Here is a 26,841-nt window from a genome sequence, read left to right as displayed (position 1 = left end):
TGATCCAGGGATAAAGTACTGGGATAACGGGAATGGTGTGGGTTGGGATGGGAAGCTCCACATAAGGGGTTAATGGGAATGAGGAATAGGGGGGGTTAATGGGAATGGGGGGGGTTAATGGGAATGGGAGGAATAATGGGAATGTTGGGCTTTAGTGGAAATGGGGTGGGTTTAATGGGAATGGGGGAGTTAATAGGAATGAGGGGGTATTAATGGGAATGGGGTGGGTTTAATGGGAATGGGGGCTTAGCGCCTTGCTAATGATGTTAATGGGGGGCTTTGCTCTGCTTCGGATCCCATCAGGAGCTGCTGGATCCCTCCGAGGCGCTGGGAATTGGTGCTTGAATCCAGGGAGCTAAAGGCCGGATCCGCAGGTGAGGGCACCCGGGAGCTGCCATTCCATGATTCCCATCCCGCTTTGGAGCCGGATAAGCTCATGGATTTGACTATAACCCCCCCCCACACACACTGGGGCCAAAGGCTGCGGCATTCCCGCTGCGTTCCATCCCCATTCCCAAAGTGGGGAAGCTCAGCAAGGCTCCATCGTGGGGTTGGGAATTGAGAGTCACATCCCTTCTTCCTGCTTTTTAGCCCATCCATTCCCAGCCCCGTTCCCGAGCGCTGGAATTTTCCCCCTTTCCCACTTCCCCAACCGGTTGCTGGGATTCCAAGTGGCACCAAATGGGAATTTTCCTCGCTTGGAAGGTCACAAATTGCCTTATCCCAGCTCAGGGAATGGGATTTAGGGAGCAGCACATCCCAAATGGCCACGCTCCGGCTTTTCCGTCCTCCTTCCTTGATCCCTTTGGATTTTCCCCTCCTTTCCCAACCACCCTCAAGTCCTTCCAGGGGTCTCCGGATGGGTTTTCCCTCAGTCCTTGTGGCATTCCCCATCCCAAGGCGGCTTTGGGAATGTCCCATTGGGAAGCGCGTCCTCTCCTGAACGTCTCCACGCGATCCACGCTGTTCCATAGGGCTTGACCGGGATCGTTCCCTCCTTATCCTAAACCCGTGGAGCTGCTGCTGGATGGGGAATATCCAATGGGATTGTAAAACCCGTTGGGAAGCTCCAGGATCCATCCCTATGGCCACATTTCCCACACCACCAGCGAGCTCCAGGCCAACACCAGGGCAATGGGGACCCCTCACTTTGGGTTGGGAAAGGGGTCGGAGCTGGGAATTCCTCTTGTTCGCCCTCGGAGAAGTCCCATTCCTTGGGATTGCTGTTGGGAATGGGGTGGGAAGAGGGATTTTGGGGTGGTTGCCATGGAAGCGGCCACGCTGATGGCACCTTCAAGCCACAGCGGAGGCGCAGCAGCTCGGGGTTGGCCTCAGGTTGCTCCTTGCTCCGTTCCTGACGGATCTCAGGGACTTTGGCCTCATCCTGGTGGCTCTCAGGGACCTTGCTCCGGCGCTGGGAGCTTCTCCATGAGGTTGGATGGAGCCATCCCCGCTCTGCAGAGAGTCCTGGATGGGTTCTGCTCTGCTTGGGTTGGATGTTGGATGCTTCCTGGTGGTGGGAACACAGGGAAGGGCTTTGGTTGGGCCATGATGTAGGGACCTGCACATGGACATTGGCCATGGTCAGCACCTCCATGGACACCTGCACGTGGACATTGGCCATGGTCAACACCTCCATGGAGACCTGCACATGGACATTGGCCATGGTCAGCACCTCCATGGAGACCTGCATGTGGACATTGGCCATGGTCAGCACCTCCATGGAGACCTGCACGTGGACATTGGCCATGGTCAGCACCTCCATGGAGACCTGCACGTGGACATTGGCCATGGTCAGCACCTCCATGGAGACCTGCACGTGGACATTGGCCATGGTCAGCACCTCCATGGAGACCTGCACGTGGACATTGGCCATGGTCAGCACCTCCATGGAGACCTGCACGTGGACATTGGCCATGGTCAGCACCTCCATGGAGACCTGCACGTGGACATTGGCCATGGTCAACACCTCCATGGACACCTGCACGTGGACATTGGCCATGGTCAGCACCTCCATGGAGACCTGCACGTGGACATTGGCCATGGTCAACACCTCCATGGACACCTGCACGTGGACATTGGCCATGGTCAGCACCTCCATGGAGACCTGCACGTGGACATTGGCCATGGTCAGCACCTCCATGGAGACCTGCACGTGGACATTGGCCATGGTCAGCACCTCCATGGACACCTGCACATGGACATTGGCCATGGTCAACACCTCCATGGAGACCTGCACGTGGACATTGGCCATGGTCAACACCTCCATGGACACCTGCACATGGACATTGGCCATGGTCAGCACCTCCATGGAGACCTGCACGTGGACATTGGCAATGGTCAGCACCTCCATGGAGACCTGCACGTGGACATTGGCCATGGTCAGCACCTCCATGGACACCTGCACGTGGACATTGGCCATGGTCAGCACCTCCATGGAGTCCTGCACGTGGACATTGGCCATGGTCAGCACCTCCATGGAGACCTGCACGTGGACATTGGTCATGGTCAACACCTCCATGGAGACCTGCACGTGGACATTGGCCATGGTCAACACCTCCATGGACACCTGCACATGGACATTGGCCATGGTCAACACCTCCATGGACACCTGCACGTGGACATTGGCCATGGTCAACACCTCCATGGACACCTGCACATGGACATTGGCCATGGTCAGCACCTCCATGGAGACCTGCACGTGGACATTGGCCATGGTCAGCACCTCCATGGAGACCTGCACGTGGACATTGGTCATGGTCAGCACCTCCATGGAGACCTGCACGTGGACATTGGCCATGGTCAGCACCTCCATGGAGACCTGCACGTGGACATTGGCCATGGTCAGCACCTCCATGGAGACCTGCACGTGGACATTGGCCATGGTCAGCACCTCCATGGAGACCTGCACGTGGACATTGGCCATGGTCAACACCTCCATGGAGACCTGCACGTGGACATTGGCCATGGTCAGCACCTCCATGGAGACCTGCACGTGGACATTGGCCATGGTCAACACCTCCATGGAGACCTGCACGTGGACATTGGCCATGGTCAGCACCTCCATGGAGACCTGCACGTGGACATTGGCCATGGTCAGCACCTCCATGGAGACCTGCACGTGGACATTGGCCATGGTCAGCACCTCCATGGAGACCTGCACGTGGACATTGGCCATGGTCAACACCTCCATGGAGACCTGCACGTGGACATTGGCCATGGTCAGTGAGGGTGGTGGGACGCTTGGATGGGTTGAATGGAGGAGCTTTGGCTGCTCCATCACCATCAATGCCAGGTTGGAGCATCCCTGTGGAAGGCGTCCCTGTTGGGACTGGATGATCTCCCGCTCCTTCCCAAGCCAAAGCATTCCATGCTTCCGTGCTGTGGGTTGGACCAGGTGGTGCTTGAAGGTCCTTCCAACCGAAAGCATAGGGATGGACTTCCCAAGATCCCATCCAGCGCTTCCCTCTCCCAGTTGGAAGCTGTTTCTCCTCATCCCTTCCCTCCATCCCGTGTCCAAAGCTCCTCTTGGAGCCCCTTTAGGCTCTGGAAGCTGCTCCTGGACCTTCTCCATAGTGGAGGTGCTCCAAACCGTCTCCATGATGGAATTCCAAGTGGGAATGCCGCTTCTGCTGGTGCGTTAGCCCCTGGCAATGGGTTGAAGAGGAAGAGGAGCCCACGGAGCTCGGGACTGTGGGATCCCGGGATAACCAGCCCCAAACTGGGATCGTGGGAGAAGCTGCACCAGTTTGGGGATCCAGCATCACTGGTGGCTCCGCGCGTTCCCAGTTTTCTGGTGGAAAAGCCCGTTTGGGCTTTGGCTCCTCTTCGGAAGCGGAATTCCCTGCCCCCGAGCTGGGATTTGCAGGTCCCTTCCTGGTTTTCCCGGTGTAAATGAGTAACTCCTGACTCAGGGGTTTAGGGAGAAACTGAAAGTGAAGCCGGTTGGACGCGGCTTTTCCCGTCCCGTATCCCATTGGACTTTGATGCCTCCGACGGAGCCAAGTGGGAATGAAGCGGGAGTGGGATTCCCTTATCCCGGTGCCAGCACGTGCGGAAATCCAGAGTGGGAAAAGGCTGGAAAACTTCCTGGCTCTTCAAGCTTCATTTGAAAGGAATGAAGCTGATCCATAGGGATGATCCTCAGGAATTCCATAGGCTGCGCCCAGATGGGGCTTGGACCATGATCCCTGTCGCTTCGGTGTCCCAGTCCGTTGGGGTTTGCTGGAGCTGCTTCCCGTCTGCTCCTGGAATTCCGCTGTGGAATCCCTTTGGCATCAACGGAAGGGGAAAAGTGGCCGAAAGCCCGGAATTTTCCCAGATTTGCTGGCAATTCCATCAGGATTCCCTCCTTTGCTCCAAGGATTAACGTGGGAAGTGGTGCAGGATCCTCCTGTTGGCCACTCGGAACGTTGCTGCTTTCTCTCATGGGTTTGGGCTCAGGGCGCTTTTAGCTCCTGCAGAACCTTGGGAATGGGGTTGGAGATCCATTGGGAACGGCCCCGGAGATGCTTCCTTGTGCCATGGAGCTGAGTGCTTTAGACCTAAACCCACTTCCTGCTGGTGGGACATGGTGGGAAGCCCTTATTCCGGTTGGGAATGTGGCTCTGTCCCGCTTCATCCAACCCTTCCCCATTCAACCCATTCCCATGGCCCCACACTTCCCCAGCAGGCAAAGGGATGCTTCCTTCCCCCCCCGTTTCCTTCCAATCGGGAACGCCGGCCAAGCCACCCCGCTTCCCTATGGATCCCTGTGGCTCTTCCCTCCCACGGGCAGGAGGGGCAGGCCGGGACCTTCCCAAGGGAGCGGGCTGCGGTGGGAAGCCGCGGTCGGATGCTGGGGTTGGTGCCTCCGGGATCTCTTTGGGAAGGGGACGTGGGATGGGTTGAGGGCAGGATGGGGGCGATCCCAATGACGATGCTTTCCCTTCCTCCTAGGGGAGACCTCCCCAGCGCCGCGGGGAACCCTCTCGGAAGCCGTTGCCTGGGACAGGATGCGCGGACGATGATGATGGCCCGCAAGCAGGATGTGCGCATCCCCACCTACAACGTCAGCGTGGTGGGCTTGTCCGGCACGGAGAAGGAGAAGGGCCAATGCGGCATCGGGAAGTCCTGCCTCTGCAACCGCTTCGTGCGGCCCAGCGCCGACGACTTCCACCTGGACCACACCTCGGTGCTCAGCACCAGTGACTTTGGAGGCCGAGTGGTCAACAATGACCATTTCCTCTACTGGGGCGAGGTGGGCAGAGCCCTGGAGGAGTGCGGCGAGTGCAAGCTGCACGTGGTGGAGCAGACGGAGTTCATCGACGACCAGACCTTCCAGCCCCACCGCAGCACGGCCCTGCAGCCCTACATCAAGAGGGCGGCCGCCACCAAGCTGGCCTCGGCCGAGAAGCTCATGTACTTCTGCACGGACCAGCTGGGCTTGGAGCAGGACTTTGAGCAGAAGCAGATGCCCGATGGCAAGCTGCTGGTCGACGGCTTCCTGCTCTGCGTGGACGTCAGCAGGGGCATGAACAGGAACTTCGACGAGCAGCTCAAGTTCGTCTCCAACCTCTACAACCAGGTGGCAAAGACCAAGAAGCCCGTCGTGGTGGTGCTCACCAAGTGCGACGAAGGCGTGGAGCGCTACATCCGGGACGCGCACGCTTTTGCCTTAAGCAAGAAGAGCCTGCAAGTGGTGGAGACGTCGGCCAGGTCCAACGTGAACATCGACCTGGCCTTCAGCACCTTGGTGCAGCTCATCGATAAGAGCAGAGGGAAGACCAAGATCATCCCGTACTTCGAAGCCTTGAAGCAGCAGAGCCAACAGATCGCGGCCGCCAAGGACAAGTACGAGTGGTTGGTGAGCCGCATCGTGAAGAACCACAACGAGACGTGGAGCAACGTGAGCTTCAAGATGCAATCCTCCCCGGAATACCAGGATTACGTCTACCTGGAAGGGACCCAGAAGGCCAAGAAGCTCTTCCTGCAGCACGTGCATCGCCTCAAGCAGGAGCACATCGAGCGGCGGAGGAAGATGTACCTGGCCGTGCTCCCTCAAGCCTTCGAGGCCCTCATCCCGGACCTGGATGAGCTGGATCACCTGAGCTGCGTCAAGGTGGAGAAGCTCCTGGAGACGAAGGCGGACTTCCTCAAGTGGTTCGTGGTGCTGGAGGAGACCCCCTGGGATGCCACGAGCCACATCGACAACATGGAGAACGAGCGCATCCCCTTTGACCTGATGGAGACCCAGCCGGCCAAGCAGCTCTACGAAGCTCACCTGGAAAAGCTGAGGAACGAGAGGAAAAGGGCGGAGATGAGGAGAGCCTTCAAGGAGAACCTGGAGACTTCGCCCTTCATCACGCCCGGCAAGCCCTGGGAGGAAGCGCGCAGCTTCATTATGAACGAGGACTTCTACCTGTGGCTGGAGGAGTCCGTTTACATGGACATCTACAGCAAGCACCAAAAGCAGATCATCGAGAAGGCCAAGGAGGAGTTCCAGGAGCTGCTCTTGGAATACTCGGAGCTCTTCTACGAGCTGGAGCTCGACGCCAAGCCCAGCAAGGAGAAGATGGGCGTCATTCAGGACGTGCTGGGCGAGGAGCAGAGGTTCAAGGCCCTGCAGAAGCTGCAGGCCGAGCGGGACGCGCTCATCCTGAAGCACATCCACTTCGTGTACCACCCGACCAAGGAGACGTGTCCCAGCTGCCCGCTGTGCGTGGACTCCCGGGTCGAGCAGCTCCTCAGCTCCCGCTTCATCCGGCCCGCCGAGCGCAACCAGAGGAACCTGCTCGCGGACGCCACCATCGACCGGATCAACCTGGTCATCCTGGGCAAGGACGGCCTGGCCCGCGAGCTGGCCAACGAGATCCGGGCGCTGTGCACCAACGACGACAAGTACGTCATCGAGGGCAAGATGTACGAGCTGGCCCTGCGGCCCATCGAGGGCAACGTCCGCCTCCCCGTCAACTCCTTCCAGACGCCGACCTTCCAACCCCACGGCTGTCTTTGCCTTTACAACTCCAAGGAGTCCTTGTCCTACGTGGTGGAAAGCATCGAGAAGAGCCGCGAGTGCACCCTGGGCAGGAGGGAGAACCACTTGGTCCACCTGCCCCTCACCCTCATCCTGGTCAACAAGAGGGGGGACACGAGCGGGGAGACGCTGCAGAGCCTGATCCAGCAAGGCCAGCAGATCGCCAGCAAGCTCCAGTGCGTCTTCTTGGACCCGGCCTCTGCCGGCATCGGGTACGGCAGGAACATCAACGAGAAGCAGATCAGCCAGGTCCTGAAGGGCTTCTTGGACTCCAAGCGCAACCTGAACCTCGTCGGCTCCACGGCCGGCATCAAGGACCTGGTCGACGTCGAGCTCCGCATCGTCATGTGCTTGATGTGCGGCGATCCCTTCCACACGGACGACATCCTCCTGCCCATCCTGCAGTCCCAGAGCTATCGGCCTTCCCAGTGCGGAAGCGGCGGCGCCGTGCTCCTCGAGCTCTCCATCGGGCCCCACAAGAGGCGCGTGGAGCTCTCCCTCCTCTCCTACCATTCCTCCTTCAGCATCCGGAAGAGCCGCCTGGTCCACGGCTACATCGTCTTCTACTCGGCCAAGCGCAAGGCGTCGCTGGCCATGCTCCGTGCCTTCCTGTGCGAGGTGCAGGACATCATCCCCATCCAGGTCGTGGCGCTCACCGACGGCTCCATCGACATCCTGGACAACGACTTGAGCAGGGAGCAGCTCACGGAAGGGGAGGAGATCGCCCAGGAGATCGATGGCAAGTTCACCACCATCCCCTGCAGCCAACCCCAGCACAAGCTGGAGATCTTCCACTCCTTCTTCAAGGACGTGCTGGAGAAGAAGACCATCATCGAGGCGACCCACATGTACGACAACGTGGCCGAAGCCTGCAGCACGACCGAGGAGGTCTTCAACTCGCCCCGGGCGGATTCCCCTCTCTGCAACTCCAACCTGCAGGACTCGGAGGAGGACGTGGAGCCTCCTACTTACAGCCCCTTCAGAGAGGACCTGTCCATGCCCTCCTTGGCCAAGGACCACTCGAAGCTCTCCATGGAGCTGGAGGGGAACGATGGCTTGTCGTTCATCTCGGTCATGAGCACCTTCGAGAGCAAGCTCAACAACAAGGTCCCTCCTCCGGTGAAGCCGAAGCCCCCCGTGCATTTTGACCTCACCAAGGGGGACCTCTCCTACTTGGAGCAAGGCCACCGGGACGGGCAGAGGAAATCCATGACCTCCGGTAGCTGGTTGCCCACGGATTGCTTCGATCCCTCGGACTACGCCGAGCCCATGGACGCCGTGGTGAAGCCTCGCCACGAGGAGGAGAACATCTACTCGGTGCCTCACGACAGCACCCAAGGGAAGATCATCACCATCCGCAACATCAACAAGACCCAGTCCAACGGCAGCGGCAACGGCTCCGACAGCGAGATGGACACCAGCTCCTTGGAGAGGGGCCGCAAGGTGGCCGTGGTGGCCAAACCGGTGCTGTACAGGACCCGCTGCTCCCGCCTGGGCAGGTTTGCGAGCTACAGGACCAGCTTCAGCGTCGGCAGCGACGATGAGCTGGGCCCCATCCGGAAGAAGGAGGAGGACCAGACTTCCCAAGGCTATAAAGGGGATAACGCTGTTATTCCCTACGAAACGGCCGACGGCGAGGATCCGAGGAGGAGGAACATCTTGCGGAGCTTGAGGAGGACGACGAAGGTGAGGTTGCTGTGGGATTGGAGCGGGAGAGGTCGGCACGGGAGGGTTGGATCCGTGGGCTTGTGGTCAACGGGGTGGAGGTGGTGGTTGGGCAACGCCATGGCCCATGGCTTGTTGGGGGACTTGGCTGGGGCAAGGGTTGGAGAAGAACACCAGGAAGGACACGGGGTGAAGATCCCCCCAGGGAGGACGTGGGTGCAGATCCCCCCAGGGAGGACGTGGGTGCAGATCCCCCCATGGAGGACGTGGGTGCAGATCCCCCCAGGGAGGACGTGGGTGCAGATCCCCCCAGGGAGGACGTGGGTGCAGATCCCCCCCAGGGAGGACGTGGGTGCAGATCCCCCCATGGAGGACGTGGGTGCAGATCCCCCCATGGAGGACGTGGGTGCAGATCCCCCCATGGAGGACGTGGGTGCAGATCCCCCCCATGGAGGACGTGGGTGCAGATCCCCCCATGGAGGACGTGGGTGCAGATCCCCCCATGGAGGACGTGGGTGCAGATCCCCCCAGGGAGGACGTGGGTGCAGATCCCCCCCATGGAGGACGTGGGTGCAGATCCCCCCCATGGAGGACGTGGGTGCAGATCCCCCCATGGAGGACGTGGGTGCAGATCCCCCCCATGGAGGACGTGGGTGCAGATCCCCCCATGGAGGACGTGGGTGCAGATCCCCCCAGGGAGGACGTGGGTGCAGATCCCCCCATGGAGGACGTGGGTGCAGATCCCCCCATGGAGGACGTGGGTGCAGATCCCCCCCATGGAGGACGTGGGTGCAGATCCCCCCATGGAGGACGTGGGTGCAGATCCCCCCAGGGAGGACGTGGGTGCAGATCCCCCCCATGGAGGACGTGGGTGCAGATCCCCCCATGGAGGACGTGGGTGCAGCTCCCAAGGGGATGGGGCTCCCGCAGCGCGTGGGGGTGGCACCGGGATGTGGGGCAGGAGGGGTGGGATCCCGAGGGACCGGGCGAGGGGGGACTAGGGGATCTCATGGAGCTCAAGGGCCCTCAAGGGTCCATAGGAAGGGGCAGGTTCTCCTGAGCCAGGGGCGCCAAGCTCCAGCCATGGGATCACAGAAGGACTTGGGTCCTTCCAAGAGCTTATCCATTGGGATAAGGCATAAACCATTGGGATAAGGCATAAACCATTGGGATAAGGCATAAACCATTGGGATAAGGCATAAACCATTGGGATAAACCATAATGCATTGGGATAAGCCATAATGCATTGGGATAAGTCGTAAACCACTGGGATAAGCTATTAACCATTGGGACAAGCAATAAGCCATTGGGATAAGCAGTAATCCATTGGGATAAGCAGTAAACCATGGAGATAAGCCGTAAACCATTGGGATAGGCAGGAAACCTTGGGATAAAACATAATCCATCGGGATAAACCATAATCCATTGGGATAAGGCATAATCCATTTGGATAAATTATAATCCATTGGGATAAACTGTAATCTGTTGGGAGAAGGCATAATCCATTGGGATAAACCATAATCCATTGGGAGAAACCAGAATCCATTGGGATAAACCGTAATCCATTGGGATAAACCAGAATCCATTGGGATAAACCATAATCCATTGGGATAAACCGTAATCCATTGGGATAAACCGTAATCTATCGGGATAAACCAGAATCCATTAGGATAAACCAGAATCCATCGGAATAAACCAGAATCCATCAGGATAAACCATAATCTATCGGGATAAACCAGAATCCATTGGGATAAACCATAATCCCTTGGGATAAAGCAATAATCCATTGGGATAAACCATGATCCATTGGGATAAACCAGAATCCATTGGGATAAACCATAATCCCTTGGGATAAAGCAATAATCCATTGGGATAAACCATGATCCATCGGGATAAACCATAATCCATTGGGATAAACCATAATCCATCAGGATAAACCAGAATCAATCGGGATAAACCATAATCTGTTGAGAGAAGCAGTAATCCATTGGGATAAACCAGAATCCATTGGGATAAACCATAATCCATTGGGATAAACCATAATCCCTTGGGATAAAGCAATAATCCATTGGGATAAACCATGATCCATTGGGATAAACCAGAATCCATTGGGATAAACCATAATCCCTTGGGATAAAGCAATAATCCATTGGGATAAACCATAATCCCTTGGGATAAAGCAATAATCCATTGGGATAAACCATGATCCATCGGGATAAACCATAATCCATTGGGATAAACCAGAATCAATCGGGATAAACCATAATCTGTTGAGAGAAGCAGTAATCCATTGGGATAAACCAGAATCCATTGGGATAAACCCTAATCCATTGGGATAAGCAATAAACCATTGGGATAAACCAGAATCTATTGGGATAAACTGTAATCCATTGGGATAAACCGTAATCCATTGGGATAAACTGTAATCCATTGGGATAAACCAGAATCCATTGGGATAAACCAGAATCCATTGGGATAAACCAGAATCCATTAGGATAAACCATAATGCATTGGGATAAACCAGAATCCATTGGAATAAACCGTAATCCATTGGGATAAACCAGAATCCATTGGGATAAACCATAATCCCTCGGGATAAACCAGAATCCATTGGGATAAACCATAATCCATTGGGATAAGGGGTAGTGTATTGGGATAAACCGTAATCTGTTGGGAGAAGGCATAATCCATTGGGATAAACCATAATCCATTGGGATAAACCAGAATCCATCAGGATAAACCATAATCCATTGGGATAAACCGTAATCCATCGGGATAAACCATAATCCCTCGGGATAAACCATAATCCATTGGGATAAACCGTAATCCATTGGGATAAGCCATAATGCATTGGGATAAACCATAATCTCTCGGGATAAACCATAATCCATTGGGATAAACCGTAATCCATCAGGATAAACCATAATCCATCAGGATAAACCATAATCCCTCGGGATAAACCGTAATCCATCGGGATAAGCCATAATGCATTGGGATAAACCATAATCCCTCGGGATAAACCATAATCCATTGGGATAAACCGTAATCCATCAGGATAAACCATAATCCATCAGGATAAACCATAATCCCTCGGGATAAACCGTAATCCGTCAGGATAAACCATAATCCCTCGGGATAAACCGTAATCCATCGGGATAAGCCATAGACCATTGGGATAAACCCGAATCCGTCGGGATAAAGCGGGGCCCTTCCCTTGGCGGTGTCGCGCAGAAGCCCAAGGCCAAGCCCCGGCCGTCCATCACCAAGAGCCCGTGGGAGAGCAGCTACTTCGGGGTGCCGCTGAGCAGCGTGGTGAGCGCCGAGAGGCCCATCCCCGTCTTCATCGAGCGCTGCATCGAGTACATCGAGGCCACCGGTAGGGGCCAACAGGGGGCAAGGGGGGGGGGGGGGGGGCCAGGGCGTCGGGGCCCCACGGCCCAGCTCCGGCTGGGAAGGGCCAGGGCCTGACCCCGTCCCCCCTGGCCAGGGCTCAGCACCGAAGGGATCTACAGGGTCAGCGGGAACAAGTCGGAGATGGAGAGTCTGCAGAGGCAGTTCGACCAGGGTGAGCTCCGGCAGTCCCCATCCCAGCCCCTTTGTGTCCCGGGATTCCCCATCCCAGCCCCTTTGTGTCCCGGGATTCCCCATCCCAGCCCCTTTGTGTCCCGGGATTCCCCATCCCAGCCCCTTTGTATCCCGGGATTCCCCATCCCAGCCCCTTTGTGTCCCGGGATTCCCCATCCCAGCCCCTTTGTGTCCCGGGATTCCCCATCCCAGCCCCTTTGTGTCCCGGGATTCCCCATCCCAGCCCCTTTGTGTCCCGGGATTCCCCATCCCAGCCCCTTTGTGTCCCGGGATTCCCCATCCCAGCCCCTTTGTATCCCGGGATTCCCCATCCCAGCCCCTTTGTGTCCCGGGATTCCCCATCCCAGCCCCTTTGTGTCCCGGGATTCCCCATCCCAGCCCCTTTGTGTCCCGGGATTCCCCATCCCAGCCCCTTTGTATCCCGGGATTCCCCATCCCAGCCCCTTTGTGTCCCGGGATTCCCCATCCCAGCCCCTTTGTATCCCGGGATTCCCCATCCCAGCCCCTTTGTGTCCCAGGATTCCCCATCCCAGCCCCTTTGTGTCCCAGGATTCCCCATCCCAACCCCTTTGTGTCCCGGGATTCCCCATCCCAACCCCTTTGTGTCCCGGGATTCCCCATCCCAGCCCCTTTGTGTCCCGGGATTCCCCATCCCAACCCCTTTGTGTCCCGGGATTCCCCATCCCAGCCCCTTTGTGTCCCGGGATTCCCCATCCCAGCCCCTTTGTGTCCCGGGATTCCCCATCCCAACCCCTTTGTGTCCCGGGATTCCCCATCCCAGCCCCTTTGTATCCCGGGATTCCCCATCCCAACCCCTTTGTGTCCCGGGATTCCCCATCCCAGCCCCTTTGTATCCCGGGATTCCCCATCCCAACCCCTTTGTGTCCCGGGATTCCCCATCCCAGCCCCTTTGTGTCCCGGGATTCCCCATCCCAGCCCCTTTGTGTCCCGGGATTCCCCATCCCAACCCCTTTGTATCCCGGGATTCCCCATCCCAACCCCTTTGTGTCCCGGGATTCCCCATCCCAACCCCTTTGTGTCCCGGGATTCCCCATCCCAACCCCTTTGTGTCCCGGGATTCCCCATCCCAGCCCCTTTGTGTCCTGGGATTCCCCATCCCAACCCCTTTGTATCCCGGGATTCCCCATCCCAGCCCCTTTGTGTCCCGGGATTCCCCATCCCAACCCCTTTGTGTCCCGGGATTCCCCATCCCAGCCCCTTTGTATCCCGGGATTCCCCATCCCAACCCCTTTGTGTCCCGGGATTCCCCATCCCAGCCCCTTTGTATCCCGGGATTCCCCATCCCAACCCCTTTGTGTCCCGGGATTCCCCATCCCAGCCCCTTTGTATCCCGGGATTCCCCATCCCAACCCCTTTGTGTCCCGGGATTCCCCATCCCAGCCCCTTTGTATCCCGGGATTCCCCATCCCAGCCCCTTTGTGTCCCGGGATTCCCCATCCCAGCCCCTTTGTGTCCCGGGATTCCCCATCCCAGCCCCTTTGTATCCCGGGATTCCCCATCCCAGCCCCTTTGTGTCCCGGGATTCCCCATCCCAGCCCCTTTGTGTCCCGGGATTCCCCATCCCAGCCCCTTTGTGTCCCGGGATTCCCCATCCCAACCCCTTTGTATCCCGGGATTCCTCCTTCCCATCCCAACCCCCCTGGGGGGATTTTTACCCAGTTCCTGATTTTTTCCCCACCTTTCTCTGTTTCCATTGCTTTTCCATGGATTTCTCCCATTCCCAGACCTTTCCCATGCCTCCCATCCCTGCTCCATCCCCTCCTCATCCCTTCCCTTGGGGACCCCTCTCTGCCGTCCCCTTTCCGCACCGCCTCCAGCCCCGCTTTCCCCCCTTCCCGCCCCTCTCGGCTCTTTGGGAAGGGCAATTCCAGCCGCTGGGATCTAACCGGGAGCCTCTTCCCGTTGCAGACCACGGCCTGGACCTGGCCGAGAAGGACTTCACCGTCAACACCGTGGCTGGAGCCATGAAGAGCTTCTTCTCGGAGCTTCCCGAGCCTTTGGTCCCCTATTCCATGCAGGTGGAGCTGGTGGAAGCCCACAGTGAGTCCGTGCTCTTCCCAGCGCCATTCCCGTTCCATTCGCCCATTCCCAGCTCCCGGATTCCACACCATGGAAGCAATGGGGATGGCGCTGCTTTTGCCCTTCTCCTCAAGCTGGTGGCCCCGCAAATCCCTCTGTATGCGGAGGAATCCCATGGGATGCTGCTGCCCTTCCTGACGCCCTTCCCGTTCCCTCCCGGCAGAGATCAACGACCGGGAGCAGAAGCTCCACGCGCTGAAGGAAGTGCTGAGGAAATTCCCGAAGGAAAACTATGAGGTCTTCAAATACGTCATTGGCCACTTGAACAAGTAGGTCCGGGATGCAGGAAGAACGTTGGGATAGCCCAAAAAGCAGGGCTGGGGATGGGGGGGGGGTCGAGGTGATGCAGGATCCAAGGGGGATGTCACCATGAGCATCCCAGGAGGATCCAGGCAGGATGGGACCGTGAGCATCCCGGATGGATCCATGTAGGATCTCACTGTGAGCATCCCGTTGTCCCCCCTGGCTTGGAGCAAAAGGATCCAAGCGGGATGGCCCCGTGAGCATCACCTCTGGTTTGGACCAGACGGATCCAAGTGCGATGTCCCTATGAGCATCCCAGGTGGATGCCATTGGGATGTCACCACAGGCATCCCATTGTCCTCTCTGAGGCCACCAAGAGGGAATGCAGGATCCAGGCAGGATGTTACCATGAGCATCCCAGCAGGATCCCATTGGGATGTGCCCATGAGCAGATCCCATTGGATGTCCCCATGAGTGGATCCCATTGGATGTCCCCATGAGCAGATCTTATTGGATGTCCCCATGAGCGGATCCCATTGGATGTCCCCATGAGCAGATCCCATTGGGACGTCCCCATGAGCACCCCAACAGGATCCCATTGGGATGTCCCCAGGAGCAGATCCCATTGGACGTCCCCAAGATCAGATCCCATTGGGACATCCCCATGAGCACCCCAACAGGATCCCGTTGGGATGTCCCCATGAGCGGATCCCATTGGATGTCCCCATGAGCAGATCCCATTGGGACATCCCCATGAGCACCCCAACAGGATCCCATTGGGATGTCCCCATGAGCGGATCCCATTGGACGTCCCCATGAGCGGATCCCACTGGGCCGTGTCCATGAGCCGATCCCATTGGGACATCCCCATGAGCCAATCCCATTGGATATCCCCACGCGCGGATCCCATTGGATGTCCCCCTGCACGGATCCCATTGGGATATCCCTGCGCGCGGATCCCATTGGGCATCCTCATGCGCGGATCCCATTGGGCCATCCCCATTAGCCAGTCCCATTGGATGTCCCCATGCGCGGATCCGACTGGGCCATCCCCGCACGTGGATCCCATTGGATATCCCCACGCGCGGATCCCATTGGATATCCCCACGCGCGGATCCCATTGGGCCATCCCCGCGCGCTTCCCCCCGGGCCGACCCCGCTGTGCCTGCGCAGGGTGAGCCAGCAGCACCGCGTGAACCTGATGACGAGCGAGAACCTCTCCATCTGCTTCTGGCCCACGCTGATGCGCCCGGACTTCAGCACCATGGACGCGCTGACGGCCACCCGGACCTACCAGACAATCATCGACCTCTTCATCCAGCAGAGCCCCTTCTTCTTCGCCTCCTCCTCCTCCTCTTCCCGGCCCATCCCAATGGAGCCTCCCGGCGCCATTCCCGCCTCTCCCTCGGCTCTCCCGCCCGGAGCCGCTCCGCTCCTCCCCGGCGCGGCTCCGGCGTCGCCTCCTCGGACGCCGCCGCCGTCGCCGCAGTCGCCGGTGCAGGCGCTGCTCCCGAGCCAGCTCCACGCGGAGCCGCCGGCGCCGTGAGCGCCGCAGGGATCCAGGCGGGATCGCACCCGATCCCATGGGGAGCCGGGCCCGCAGCAGCGGGGACGTTCCTGCCGCTTCCATCGGAGCGAGGAGCGGATCCGCCGGGATTGAGGCCAGGGACACCGGACGCTTCCCGGTGCCACCAAACCCCTTCGCATCCCATGGGACACGGCCGGCGCTGGCGGGAGCTCATCCCAGATGGATCCATTGGGATCTGAGGCTGATCCGGTGGGATCCGACGCGGCCCAGCGCATCCCGAGACTCACCCGGAACAAGCCAAGGCTCAGCTGATGCCTCCCAGGAATCATCCCCTGGATCCCAGCACTTCCCAGGACCCCATTCCCTGCTCCAGGCGTTCCGGCATGAAGCACTTAGAGAGGGCAGGGGCTGCTCCCGCTGCCCCCAGCCCATTGGGGGCTGGATTTGGGGGGGGGTTCCCTTGGGAAAAGCCGGCGCCCGGTTGGGATTTGGACCCAACGGGGCAGGAAAATCGGGATTGGGATGTGGAGAGGACAAATGAGATGGGGGGGGGGGGTGGTCCTGTGGATCCCATAGGGATTAATGGGGGGGGGGGAACCTTGGATTCCTGGATCCTTCCCAGCGTTCCCAGCAACTGGATTTTCATGGTACCACTGGGAGAGCACGGGGAAGGCTCCCACCGCCCCGCCTGGGTCTCTGCGCACTTTAAGACCCCCCAAAACCCAGCCCAGGGATGAAAACACCCCCAAAACCACCCCCAAAGTGCCCCAGATCAGCCCAAAACACCCCCAAAATGCCCAAAACACCCCCAAAATGCCCAAAACCGCCCCAAAACTGCCCCAAAACCGCCCCCAAACCCCCCTCACAAAGGGCTCTCCCCATCCCATTTCCTCCGTCCCCAAGGAGGCCAAATCCTTCCGGAATGGGCCCCGAAAGGCCCCGAATGGCCAAACCCGGCGGTTTTCACCCAAAAGCGGGGTTTCCGCTGTGAAAAGGAAGCTTTTTGGGGTGGGTTTTGGGGGGCCAGAAAGGGCAAACGTGGTCAAATTGGAGGCCAAACCGGGGCCAAAAGGCCCTTTTGAAGCATTTTGCCCTTTTCTGCTGCTTCCTCCCGCGGATTTGGGCTCAAAACTGCGGATTTGGGGGCTTTTCCCCCCTCAAATCCCTCAAAATCCCCATTTTCCCCCTTTTCCCCTCAAAACCTCTTGAAACCCACCCCCAAAAAACGCCGTTTTTAAGCGATTTCACCCCAAAATGAAGCCCGATTTGGGGGCCTCTTGGGGGCGTTTTGTGCTGGCGAAGGAGCCGCTGAGGGCCTGGGCGGGAGCTATCGCGAGAGCTTGGGACCTATCGCGATATTTTGGGGCCTATCGCGATACTTTGGGGCCTGTCGCGAGATCTTGGGACCTATCGCGATACTCTGGGGCCTGTCGCGATATCTTCGGGCCTAACACGTCCCCCCTGTAGTTCTTGGTGATGGAAGTTGCCTTTTTCCTGCTTTTCCCGAGGTTTGGAAGGGGGGGGGGGGGGATGTTCCAGAGCTGAGGAATTCGGTGCCTGGGCCAAAGGGGGGATCCTGGCACTGGAGGGGTCCGCATGGGCCCCATTCCCCATGGATATTCCCAAGGGAATAAGGAGGAAGAGGAGAGAAAGGCCCCGGATGAAGCCATCGGGAGTGGCAGCGGGAATCCCGGCTGCTCCAGCCCCACTTCCCCCTTATCCCATAGGAATGAAGGGGCCAAGCTGGGGCTCTCCCACCTCCTTTATTACCCCCCCCCCCCCCAATTCCAAGTGGGACCCAAATCCCTCTTCTTAGCCCCAAAAGAGCCAAAATGGGGGGGTTGGGGTGTAAAACAGGTTTACCCCCTCCACCCCCCAACGTTGCTCTTCCCCCCCATCACCTGTGGGGGGCCCCATAGGATGGAGAACCCTGAAAGACACGGGAATGGTTGGGAATGAGGGAGGGGAGGAGGAATGGGGCCTCTATGGGGGTTGGTGGTACTATGGGGGTGATGGGGATGATGCGATATGGGGATGCAGGGAGTGATGGGGATAATGGGATAAGGAGATAATGGGGATACAGGGAGTGATGGGGATACGGGGGGATGGAGAGGATGGGATATGGAGATACAGGGAGTGATGGGGATGATGCGATATGGGGATGCAGGGAGTGATGGGGATAATGGGATAAGGAGATAATGGGGATACAGGGAGTGATGGGGATACGGGGGGATGGAGAGGATGGGATATGGAGATACAGGGAGTGATGGGGATGATGGGATATGGGGGATGATGAAGACAACGGGATATGGGGGTGATGGAGAGGATGGGATATGGGGATGATGGGACATGGGAGACATGATGGGATATGGGGGGTGATGGAGATGATGGGATATGGGAATGATGGGATATGGGGGGGTGATGGGATATGGTGGTGATGGGGACGATGGGATACCGGGGGTCCCATCCCCACCATAGGCAGCACCGCGGCCGGCATCGCTCTGGCCGGAGGAGACACCACCGAGTGCTCATTGGCTGCCGCCGCCGCCGCTCAACGCGCTTATTGGTCAGCCGCCGCTGTCCCGCCCGCTGCGAACTGTGATTGGCCGACGCGCGGCTCCCCGCCCATTGCGGAAGCGGAAGAAGTGTCCCTATTGGCTACGCAAAAATGGCCAAGAAACGGGTTTTCACCTTAAACGCCACTTTATGGGCCCGGTACCTGCCGGGGGGGGGGGCGGGTGGTGGTGGGAAGAGCCAACGCCGACCGGTACCGCTCCGCCCCCCGCCGCCACTCACCCTTCCCGCGCCGCTGCTTGGCCCCGCCTCCTCTTCCTCAGCGCGCTCGCTGATTGGCTGCCGCAGGGGCCGCCACGCCCCGTGGAGGGAGAGGGGGCGTGGCCAGCGGGGAAGCCACACCCCCGCCCGGACGAGCGCGCCGCGCAGGCCACGCCCCTTCCCCGGCGAGGGGGCGTGGTCTATATAAAGCCACGCCCCCTCGGAGAGCAGCGGCGCGCCCAGCAGGCGCAAACCGCGCCAAAAGGTGGGGGGGTGGCGGGAAACGGCGTTTTTGGGGTGCAGGGCGCGCGGTTTCGGGGCCCCCCCTCACAGCTCCTCCTCGAGGCCGTCGTCCTCCTCCGGGAAGTCCCCGGCGGTGACGCTCTGGGGCTTGACGAAGGCCCCGTACTTGGGCGCGCACTCGAAGTAGCGCCGGGAGCCAACGCTGCCATGGGGGGGGACACGGAGATTGAGGGGGGGAGGCCCAAAGGCACCCCAATAGAAGGGGTTTGGGGGGCAGTGGGGGGGGGGCTGTACCTGCCGTCGTGCTTGCCCAGCGGCTCGTCATAGCGCACCCCAACCCAGTGGCCGGGCTTGAAGTCGGTTTGGCCTGGGGGGGGGCAGTGGAGGAGGGGCATTTGGGGTCACTTTGGGCGGATTTGGGGTCACTTGGGGGGGATTTGGGGTCACTTGGGGGGTGTTGGGGTCACTTTGGGGGGGGATTTGGGGTCACTTGGGGGGTGTTGGGGTCACTTTGGGGGGGGATTTGGAGTCACTTGGGGGGTGTTGGGGTCACTTTGGGGGGGGATTTGGGGTCACTTTGGGGGGAATTGGGGTCACTTTTGGGGTCGCTTTGGGGGGGTTGGGGTCACTTGGGGGGGGTTGGGAGGGATTTGGGGCACATGCAAGGGGTGTTTGGGACCCCTTTGGGTGTGATTGGGGCCCCTTTGGGGGGGTTGGGACCATCTCGGGGGGGGTGGGAGGGATTGGGGCCACTTTGGGGCAGTTTTGGGGCACTTTGGGGGGGATTGGAGCCAATTCGGGGGGGTTTTGGGCCAATTCGGGGGGGTTTTGGGCCAATTCGGGGGGGTTTGGGGCACTTTGGGGGGGATTTGGGGCACTCTGGGGGTGTTTGTGGCCCGTGGGGGGGTGCGGGGCCCGCGGGGCACCTACCCACGTACATGATGGTGCCCCTGCGGCAGGGCTGCCCTGGCACCCGCACGAGGCAGCGGGAGCCCAGCGGCAGCGCGGCCGCCAGCGCCGCCTCCTGGTCCCGGCGCTGCTGCTGCTCCTGCGCCCGCTGCTGCGCGGCCTCCGCGTCGAAACGGCCCCATTGGCGCTGCCGGAGGAAGCTGCGGAGGGACTCTGGGGGGCAGCACAGGGACAATGGGGTTGGGGGGCACCATAGGGACAATGGGGTTGGGGGGCACCATAGGGACAATGGGGTTGGGGGCAGCACAGGGACAATGGGGTTGGGGGGCAGCCCAGGGACAATGGGGTTGGGGGGCACCATAGGGACAATGGGGTTGGGGGGCACCATAGGGACAATGGGGTTGGGGGGCAGCCCAGGGACAATGGGGTTGGGGGCAGCACAGGGACAATGGGGTTGGGGGGCAGCCCAGGGACAATGGGGTTGGGGGCAGCCCAGGGACAATGGGGTTGGGGGGCAGCCCAGGGACAATGGGGTTGGGGGCAGCACAGGGACAATGGGGTTGGGGGGCACCATAGGGACAATGGGGTTGGGGGGCACCATAGGGACAATGGGGTTGGGGGGCACCATAGGGACAATGGGGTTGGGGGCAGCACAGGGACAATGGGGTTGGGGGCACCATAGGGACAATGGGGTTGGGGGCAGCACAGGGACAATGGGGTTGGGGGGCACCATAGGGACAATGGGGTTGGGGGGCAGCACAGGGACAATGGGGTTGGGGGCACCATAGGGACAATGGGGTTGGGGGGCAGCACAGGGACAATGGGGTTGGGGGGCACCACAGGGACAATGGGGTTGGGGGTACCATAGGGACAATGGGGTTGGGGGCAGCCCAGGGACAATGGGGTTGGGGGGCAGCCCAGGGACAATGGGGTTGGGGGCACCATAGGGACAATGGGGTTGGGGGTACCATAGGGACAATGGGGTTGGGGGGCAGCCCAGGGACAATGGGGTTGGGGGGCAGCCCAGGGACAATGGGGTTGGGGGCAGCACAGGGACAATGGGGTTGGGGGCAGCACAGGGACAATGGGGTTGGGGGGCAGCCCAGGGACAATGGGGTTGGGGGCAGCCCAGGGACAATGGGGTTGGGGGGCACCACAGGGACAATGGGGTTGGGGGGCACCACAGGGACAATGGGGTTGGGGGGCAGCACAGGGACAATGGGGTTGGGGGCACCATAGGGACAATGGGGTTGGGGGGCACCATAGGGGCAATGGGGTTGGGGGGCACCATAGGGACAATGGGGTTGGGGGCAGCACAGGGAGAGCAGGGCTGCGATGGGGATGGTGGGAAGGGGGGGACCGGGGCCTTGGGGACACCACGGGGGACACCTTGGGGACACCATAGGGGTGGCAGCAGAGTGGGGCTGGCCCCACAGTGTCACTTGGTCCCTGGGTCATTGGGAAGGTGGTGGCGGCACCATAGGGACAGTCCTAAAGAGGGGACAGGGAGCACTGGGGACACCATGGGGACACCATAGGGGTGGCAGCGCAGTGGGGACACCATAGGGGAAACCATAGGGGACAGCATAAGGGGGGCAGCACAGTGGGGACACCACAGGGGACACCATAGGGGTGACAGCACAGTGGGGACACCATAGGGGACACCATAGGGGTGGCAGCACAATGGGGACACCATAGGGGTGGCAGCGCAGTGGGGACACCATAGGGGACACCATAGGGGTGGCAGCACAGCGGGGACACCATAGGGGACACCATAGGGGTGGCAGCACAGTGGGGACACCATAGGGGACACCATAGGGGTGGCAGCACAGTGGGGACACCATAGGGGTGGCAGCACAATGGGGACACCATAGGGGACACCATAGGGGTGGCAGCACAGTGGGGACACCATAGGGGTGGCAGCACAATGGGGACACCATAGGGGACACCATAGGGGTGGCAGCACAATGGGGACACCATAGGGGACACCATAGGGGTGGCAGCGAAGTGGGGACACCATAGGGGTGGCAGCGAAGTGGGGACACCATAGGGGACACCATAGGGGTGGCAGCACAGTGGGGACACCATAGGGGTGGCAGCACAGTGGGGACACCATAGGGGACACCATAGGGGTGGCAGCACAATGGGGACACCATAGGGGACACCATAGGGGTGGCAGCACAGTGGGGACACCATAGGGGACACCATAGGGGTGGCAGCACAATGGGGACACCATAGGGGTGGCAGCGAAGTGGGGACACCATAGGGGACACCATAGGGGTGGCAGCACAATGGGGACACCATAGGGGACACCATAGGGGTGGCAGCACAGCGGGGACACCATAGGGGACACCATAGGGGTGGCAGCACAGCGGGGACACCCTAGGGGACACCATAGGGGTGGCAGCACAATGGGGACACCCTAGGGGACACCCCAGGGGTGGGAGCGCGGCGGCGCTGGCCCCGCAGCCTCACCTGGTCTCTTGTCGTAGTCGCTCTCGGCCATCTCGTACTTCTCCACCTGGGACACGTCCTCGTACTCCCCGATGCGGGCGCCGCTGCGGTCGATCACCTGGGGGGGGGACCCCGTTTTGGGGTGAAAAAGGGGGGTTTGGGGGGTTTCAAGGCCATTTTCAGGGTGAAAAGATAGGGTTTGGGAGTTCCAGGGCCATTTTTGGGGTTAAAAAGGGGGTTTTGGGGTGAAAAGCGTGCTTTAAGGGTTTTCAAGGCCATTTTCAGAGTGAAAAACATGGATTCTGGGGGTTCCAAAACCATTTTTGGGGTGAAAAAAGGGATTTCCGGGGGTTTCAAGGCCATTTTGGAGGTGAAAGAGGGGATTTGGGGGGTTTCAAGGCCATTTTGGAGGTGAAAAGGGGATTTGGGGGTCTCAATGCCGTTTTTGGGGTGAGAAAAGTGGGGTTTGGGGGGTTTCAAGGCCATTTTCAGGGAGAAAAAATAGATTTTCGGGGTTGCAGGGCCATTTTTGGGGTGAAAAAGGGGCTTTTCGGGGGTTTCAAGGCCACTTTGGGGGCGAAAAGCGGGGTTTTTGGGTACCCACATGCACCCTGCAGCCGTCACAGAGCGCGTAGGAGCCCAGCAGCGCCTCATCGCAGTCCAGGCGCCCCAGGAGCTCGTCCTCAGCGCTGTAAAGCTCCAGCTCCATGCAGGAGGCCGGGCTCCCCACCACCAGCTCCAGCTTGCACTGCAACAAGGCCGCGGTGAGGGCCGCGAACCGGAGCCCCGGGGGGGGGGGGGGTGGGTCCCGCTCCGTAGGCCCCGGTACCTTGAGCTCGGCCACGGTGATGCCGGTGCTGTAGCGCTTCGGGGCCCGGCGGGCATTGAGGCTGCTGCTCACCGACAGCAACACGGAACCGGAGCCCGGTTCGGCCCCGGGCCCCGCCGCGGCCTTCATGGTGCAGCCCCGCCGCTGCCGCCGCCGCTTCTGGAAGCTTCGGCCCGCCCCCGCCCTGCAGCCAATGGGAGCTAGCGGGCCGCCCCGCGTAGCCAATGGGGAGGGAGAGGCACCGCCCACCCGGCGGGGAGCAGCCAATAGGAGCGCGACGTGGAGGAGAGGGGCGGGGCTACGGAGGCCGCCGTTCGCGCTGTCTCCCGTGGTGTGTCCCTGCGCGGCCGCCGTTGTGGGTCCTGTGCGCATGCGCGGCGCCGCCATGGAGACGGACGGGGCCTACGAGCCGGGCTTCGTGGGGATCCGGTTCTGTCAGGAGTGGTGAGGGGAGCCCCATAGACCCCATACGTGCCCTATATGTCCCCTATATACACCCTATAGACCCCTTATATACATGCTGTACGTCCCTTATTTGGTTCGATATATTCGTTGTATACTCGCTATGCATGCCCTATAAACTCCTATGTAGCTCCGTATACCAACCATATACAGGCCATATACGACCATACATTCCCTGTGTACCCCTATATACACCTATATACGCTATCTATACCCCATGTGCTTTTCATATACCAGTATGTATTTCTACATGCTTCTGTATATTTCCTATTACCCGCTATAGGTCCCCATATAGCCTCGATATGATCTTACATGTTCCATATATACTCCATATACCCTTATATATGCCTATATACTCCCCATATACCCCGTATATGTCTCTTATACTGCTATATGTCCTTATATACTCACTCCCCTATACTCCTATATGTGCCTATACGTCCCCAATGTACCCCATATGCACCTATATACCCCTGCTATACCCCCAATATACTCCCATATACTTTCTCTATATCATTACATACCCCCTATATACCTCTTATACTCCCTTATGCCCCCATATATTCTCCATATGCACCCTATATATAGCCTGCATGCCCCCTATATACCTTCTATACCCCTTTATGCCCCCGTATACGCCTATATACCCCCCACACACACTCTATATCCATCCTACATACCTCCTATACCCCCTTTTGCCCCCATATACGCCTATATACCCCCCATATAACCCCCTTTCCCCCCCCCCAGCAACAACATGCTGTACCCCAAGGAGGACAAGGAGAACCGGATCCTGCTCTACGCTGTGAGTGCCCCCCCCCCGCACTGATCCCAATGGGATGCAGCCCCCCCCAGGTCCATATAGCAATGGGAGGGGGGTTATAGGGACCAGTCCCAGTGTGACAATGGGAGAACCCCCCCCCAGTGCCTCCCTATAGAACCTTATGGGGCCCAGTTTGCTGCTGGGACCAGTTTATGCCCCCCCCCCTTTGCCCCCAGTGCCGCAACTGTGATTACCAGCAAGAGGCCGACAACAGCTGCATCTACGTCAACAAGATCACCCATGAAGTGGAGTAAGTTCATTAATGAGCTTGTTAATTGGGGCTCATTAATAGGGACCATTAATGGTGATGGGCTGCTTGGGGGAGCTCCTTCGTAGCGTCATCAATAGGAGTATAATGAAGTTATGGACAAGGGGAGAGGAGAAGAGGGGAAGAGGGCAGTCAATGGGGGTAATTAACAGAGATCAGTTGTTGGGGGTTAATAGCATTAATAGAGAGTAATTAATGAGGGTCATTAGGAAAGGGGTAATTGGGGCAGTGGAGAAGTGGGATTGAGGGGGGGAAGGGAGACAATACGGGGCAATAAAGTGAGGGGGACTTACTGGATAATTAATGGGGGTGCTAATTAATGAGGTAATGAATGAGGTAATAAGTTAATTAATGAGGTAATGAATGAGGTAACTCCCCCCCTCGCAGTGAGCTCACCCAGATCATTGCGGACGTGTCGCAGGACCCCACATTGCCCCGCACCGAGGATCACCCCTGCCAGAAGTGAGGGCACATCGGGGACCCCCCCACAAAAGGGGGTGTTGGGGACCCCCCCATCCCCTTGATGCCCCCCATCTCCTTTCTGCCCCACCACTCCCTTAATGCCCCCCTGTCCCCTTTGTAACCCCTCTCCCCTTTCTGCCCCCCATCCCCTTAATGCCCCCCATCTCCTTTCTGCCCCCCATCCCCTTAATGCCCCCCCATCTCCTTTCTGCCCCACCACTCCCTTAATGCCCCCCTGTCCCCTTTGTAACCCCTCTCCCCTTTCTGCCTCTCATCCCCTTTCTGCCCCCCATCCCCTTTAATGCCCCCCCATCCCCATTGTCCCCCCCATCCCCTTAATGCCCCCTATCCCCATTGTCCCCCCATCCCCTTTAATGCCCCCCCATCCCCATTGTCCCCCCCATCCCCTTAATGCCCTCTATCCCCATTGTCCCCCCATCCCCTTAATGCCTCCCCATCCCTTTTCTGCCCCCCCATCCCCTTGATGGCCCCCCCATCTCCTTTCTGTCCCACCACTCCCTTAATGCCCCCCATCCCCTTTGTGACCCCCTGTCCCCTTTCTGCCCCCTCATCCCCTTTCTGCCCCCCCATCCCCTTAATGCCCCCCCATCTCCTTTCTGTCCCACCACTCCCTTAATGCCTTCCATCCCCTTTCTGCCCCCCTATTCCCATTGTCCCCCCATCCCCTTTCTGCCCCTCCATCCCCTTTCTGCCCCCCCATCCCCTTTCTGCCCCTCCATCCCCTTTCTGCCCCTCCATCCCCTTTCTGCCCCCCCATCCCCTTTCTGCCCCCCCATCCCCTTTCTGCCCCCCCATCCCCTTTCTGCCCCTCCATCCCCTTTCTGCCCCCCCATCCCCTTAATGCCCCCCATCCCCTTTGTGACCCCCTCTCCCCTTTCTGCCCCTCATCCCCTTTAATGCCCCCCATCCCCATTGTCCCCCCCATCCCCTTGATGCCCCCATCCCCTTTATGCCTCCCCATGCCCTTTTATTCCCCCCTCCTTGCTGCCCCCCATCCCCTTGCTGCCCCCCCCATAGGTGCGGCCACAAAGAAGCCGTCTTCTTCCAGTCCCACAGCGCCAGAGCCGAGGTGAGGGCCCCCCCCGACCCCCCCAAACTGTCCCCATGTCCCCCCCTTACCCCCCATAACCCCTGTGTCGTTCCCCCCCCAGGACGCCATGAGGCTCTACTACGTCTGCACCGCGCCCCACTGCGGCCACCGCTGGACCGAGTGACCCCAAACCCCCCCCCTTGGGGCCGTCACCCCAAAACCCCTGTCCCAGGCCCCCCCCAGGCGCTGGGGGCTGTTTTGGGGACAATAATGGTTGTTATGGGCAAAAACGGGTGCTGGTGGTCGTGGGGTGTGGGTGGTGATGGGGGGGTCCCATTGGGGCCCAAATCACAGCCCTGGTACCCCAAAATGTGCCATTGGGGACCAAATCCAGCCCTGGATATGGGGCTGGGATCCAGGCGGGGTCCG

The 26,841-nt window shown here is 59.4% G+C and overlaps 3 protein-coding genes across 4 annotated transcripts; 2 read left to right on the top strand and 1 right to left on the bottom strand.

Annotated features, from left to right (window-relative positions):
* Positions 1-329: 329 nt before the first annotated feature.
* On the top strand, positions 330-16,154 carry ARHGAP35 (Rho GTPase activating protein 35; the record flags this gene model as incomplete). Its single annotated transcript, XM_080636086.1, has 7 exons — positions 330-374; positions 4,939-8,701; positions 11,912-12,056; positions 12,168-12,245; positions 14,195-14,326; positions 14,529-14,634; positions 15,782-16,154. Exons 2-7 carry the CDS (start codon positions 5,006-5,008, stop codon positions 16,152-16,154), a joined length of 4,530 nt encoding a protein of 1,509 aa, XP_080492212.1. The 5' UTR covers positions 330-374; positions 4,939-5,005.
* Positions 16,155-19,104: 2,950 nt separating this feature from the next.
* TBCB (tubulin folding cofactor B) lies at positions 19,105-23,523 on the bottom strand. Of its 2 annotated transcripts, XM_080636009.1 has the most exons (6): positions 23,347-23,523; positions 23,122-23,265; positions 22,539-22,635; positions 20,085-20,276; positions 19,449-19,521; positions 19,105-19,356 (listed from the first exon to the last, which is right to left on the bottom strand). In XM_080636009.1, exons 1-6 carry the CDS (start codon positions 23,473-23,475, stop codon positions 19,239-19,241), a joined length of 753 nt encoding a protein of 250 aa, XP_080492135.1. In that variant the 5' UTR covers positions 23,476-23,523; the 3' UTR covers positions 19,105-19,238. The 2 variants fall into 2 exon arrangements, with proteins under 2 accessions (XP_080492135.1, XP_080492136.1); XM_080636010.1 differs by lacking the exon at positions 23,122-23,265.
* A 171-nt stretch (positions 23,524-23,694) lies between these two features.
* On the top strand, positions 23,695-26,691 carry POLR2I (RNA polymerase II subunit I). Its single transcript, XM_080635976.1, has 6 exons — positions 23,695-23,790; positions 24,559-24,613; positions 24,808-24,881; positions 25,287-25,361; positions 26,400-26,451; positions 26,534-26,691. The coding sequence occupies exons 1-6, from the start codon at positions 23,717-23,719 to the stop codon at positions 26,594-26,596; spliced, it is 393 nt and encodes a 130-aa protein (XP_080492102.1). The 5' UTR covers positions 23,695-23,716; the 3' UTR covers positions 26,597-26,691.
* The last annotated feature ends 150 nt before the right edge of the window (positions 26,692-26,841 follow it).

This window comes from Psittacula echo (genome assembly GCF_963264785.1).
Source record: "Psittacula echo genome assembly, chromosome: 29".
Lineage (NCBI taxonomy): Eukaryota > Metazoa > Chordata > Aves > Psittaciformes > Psittacidae > Psittacula > Psittacula echo.
Note: the sequence above shows the minus strand (reverse complement) of the source record. Positions and strands in the feature narration are given on the sequence as shown.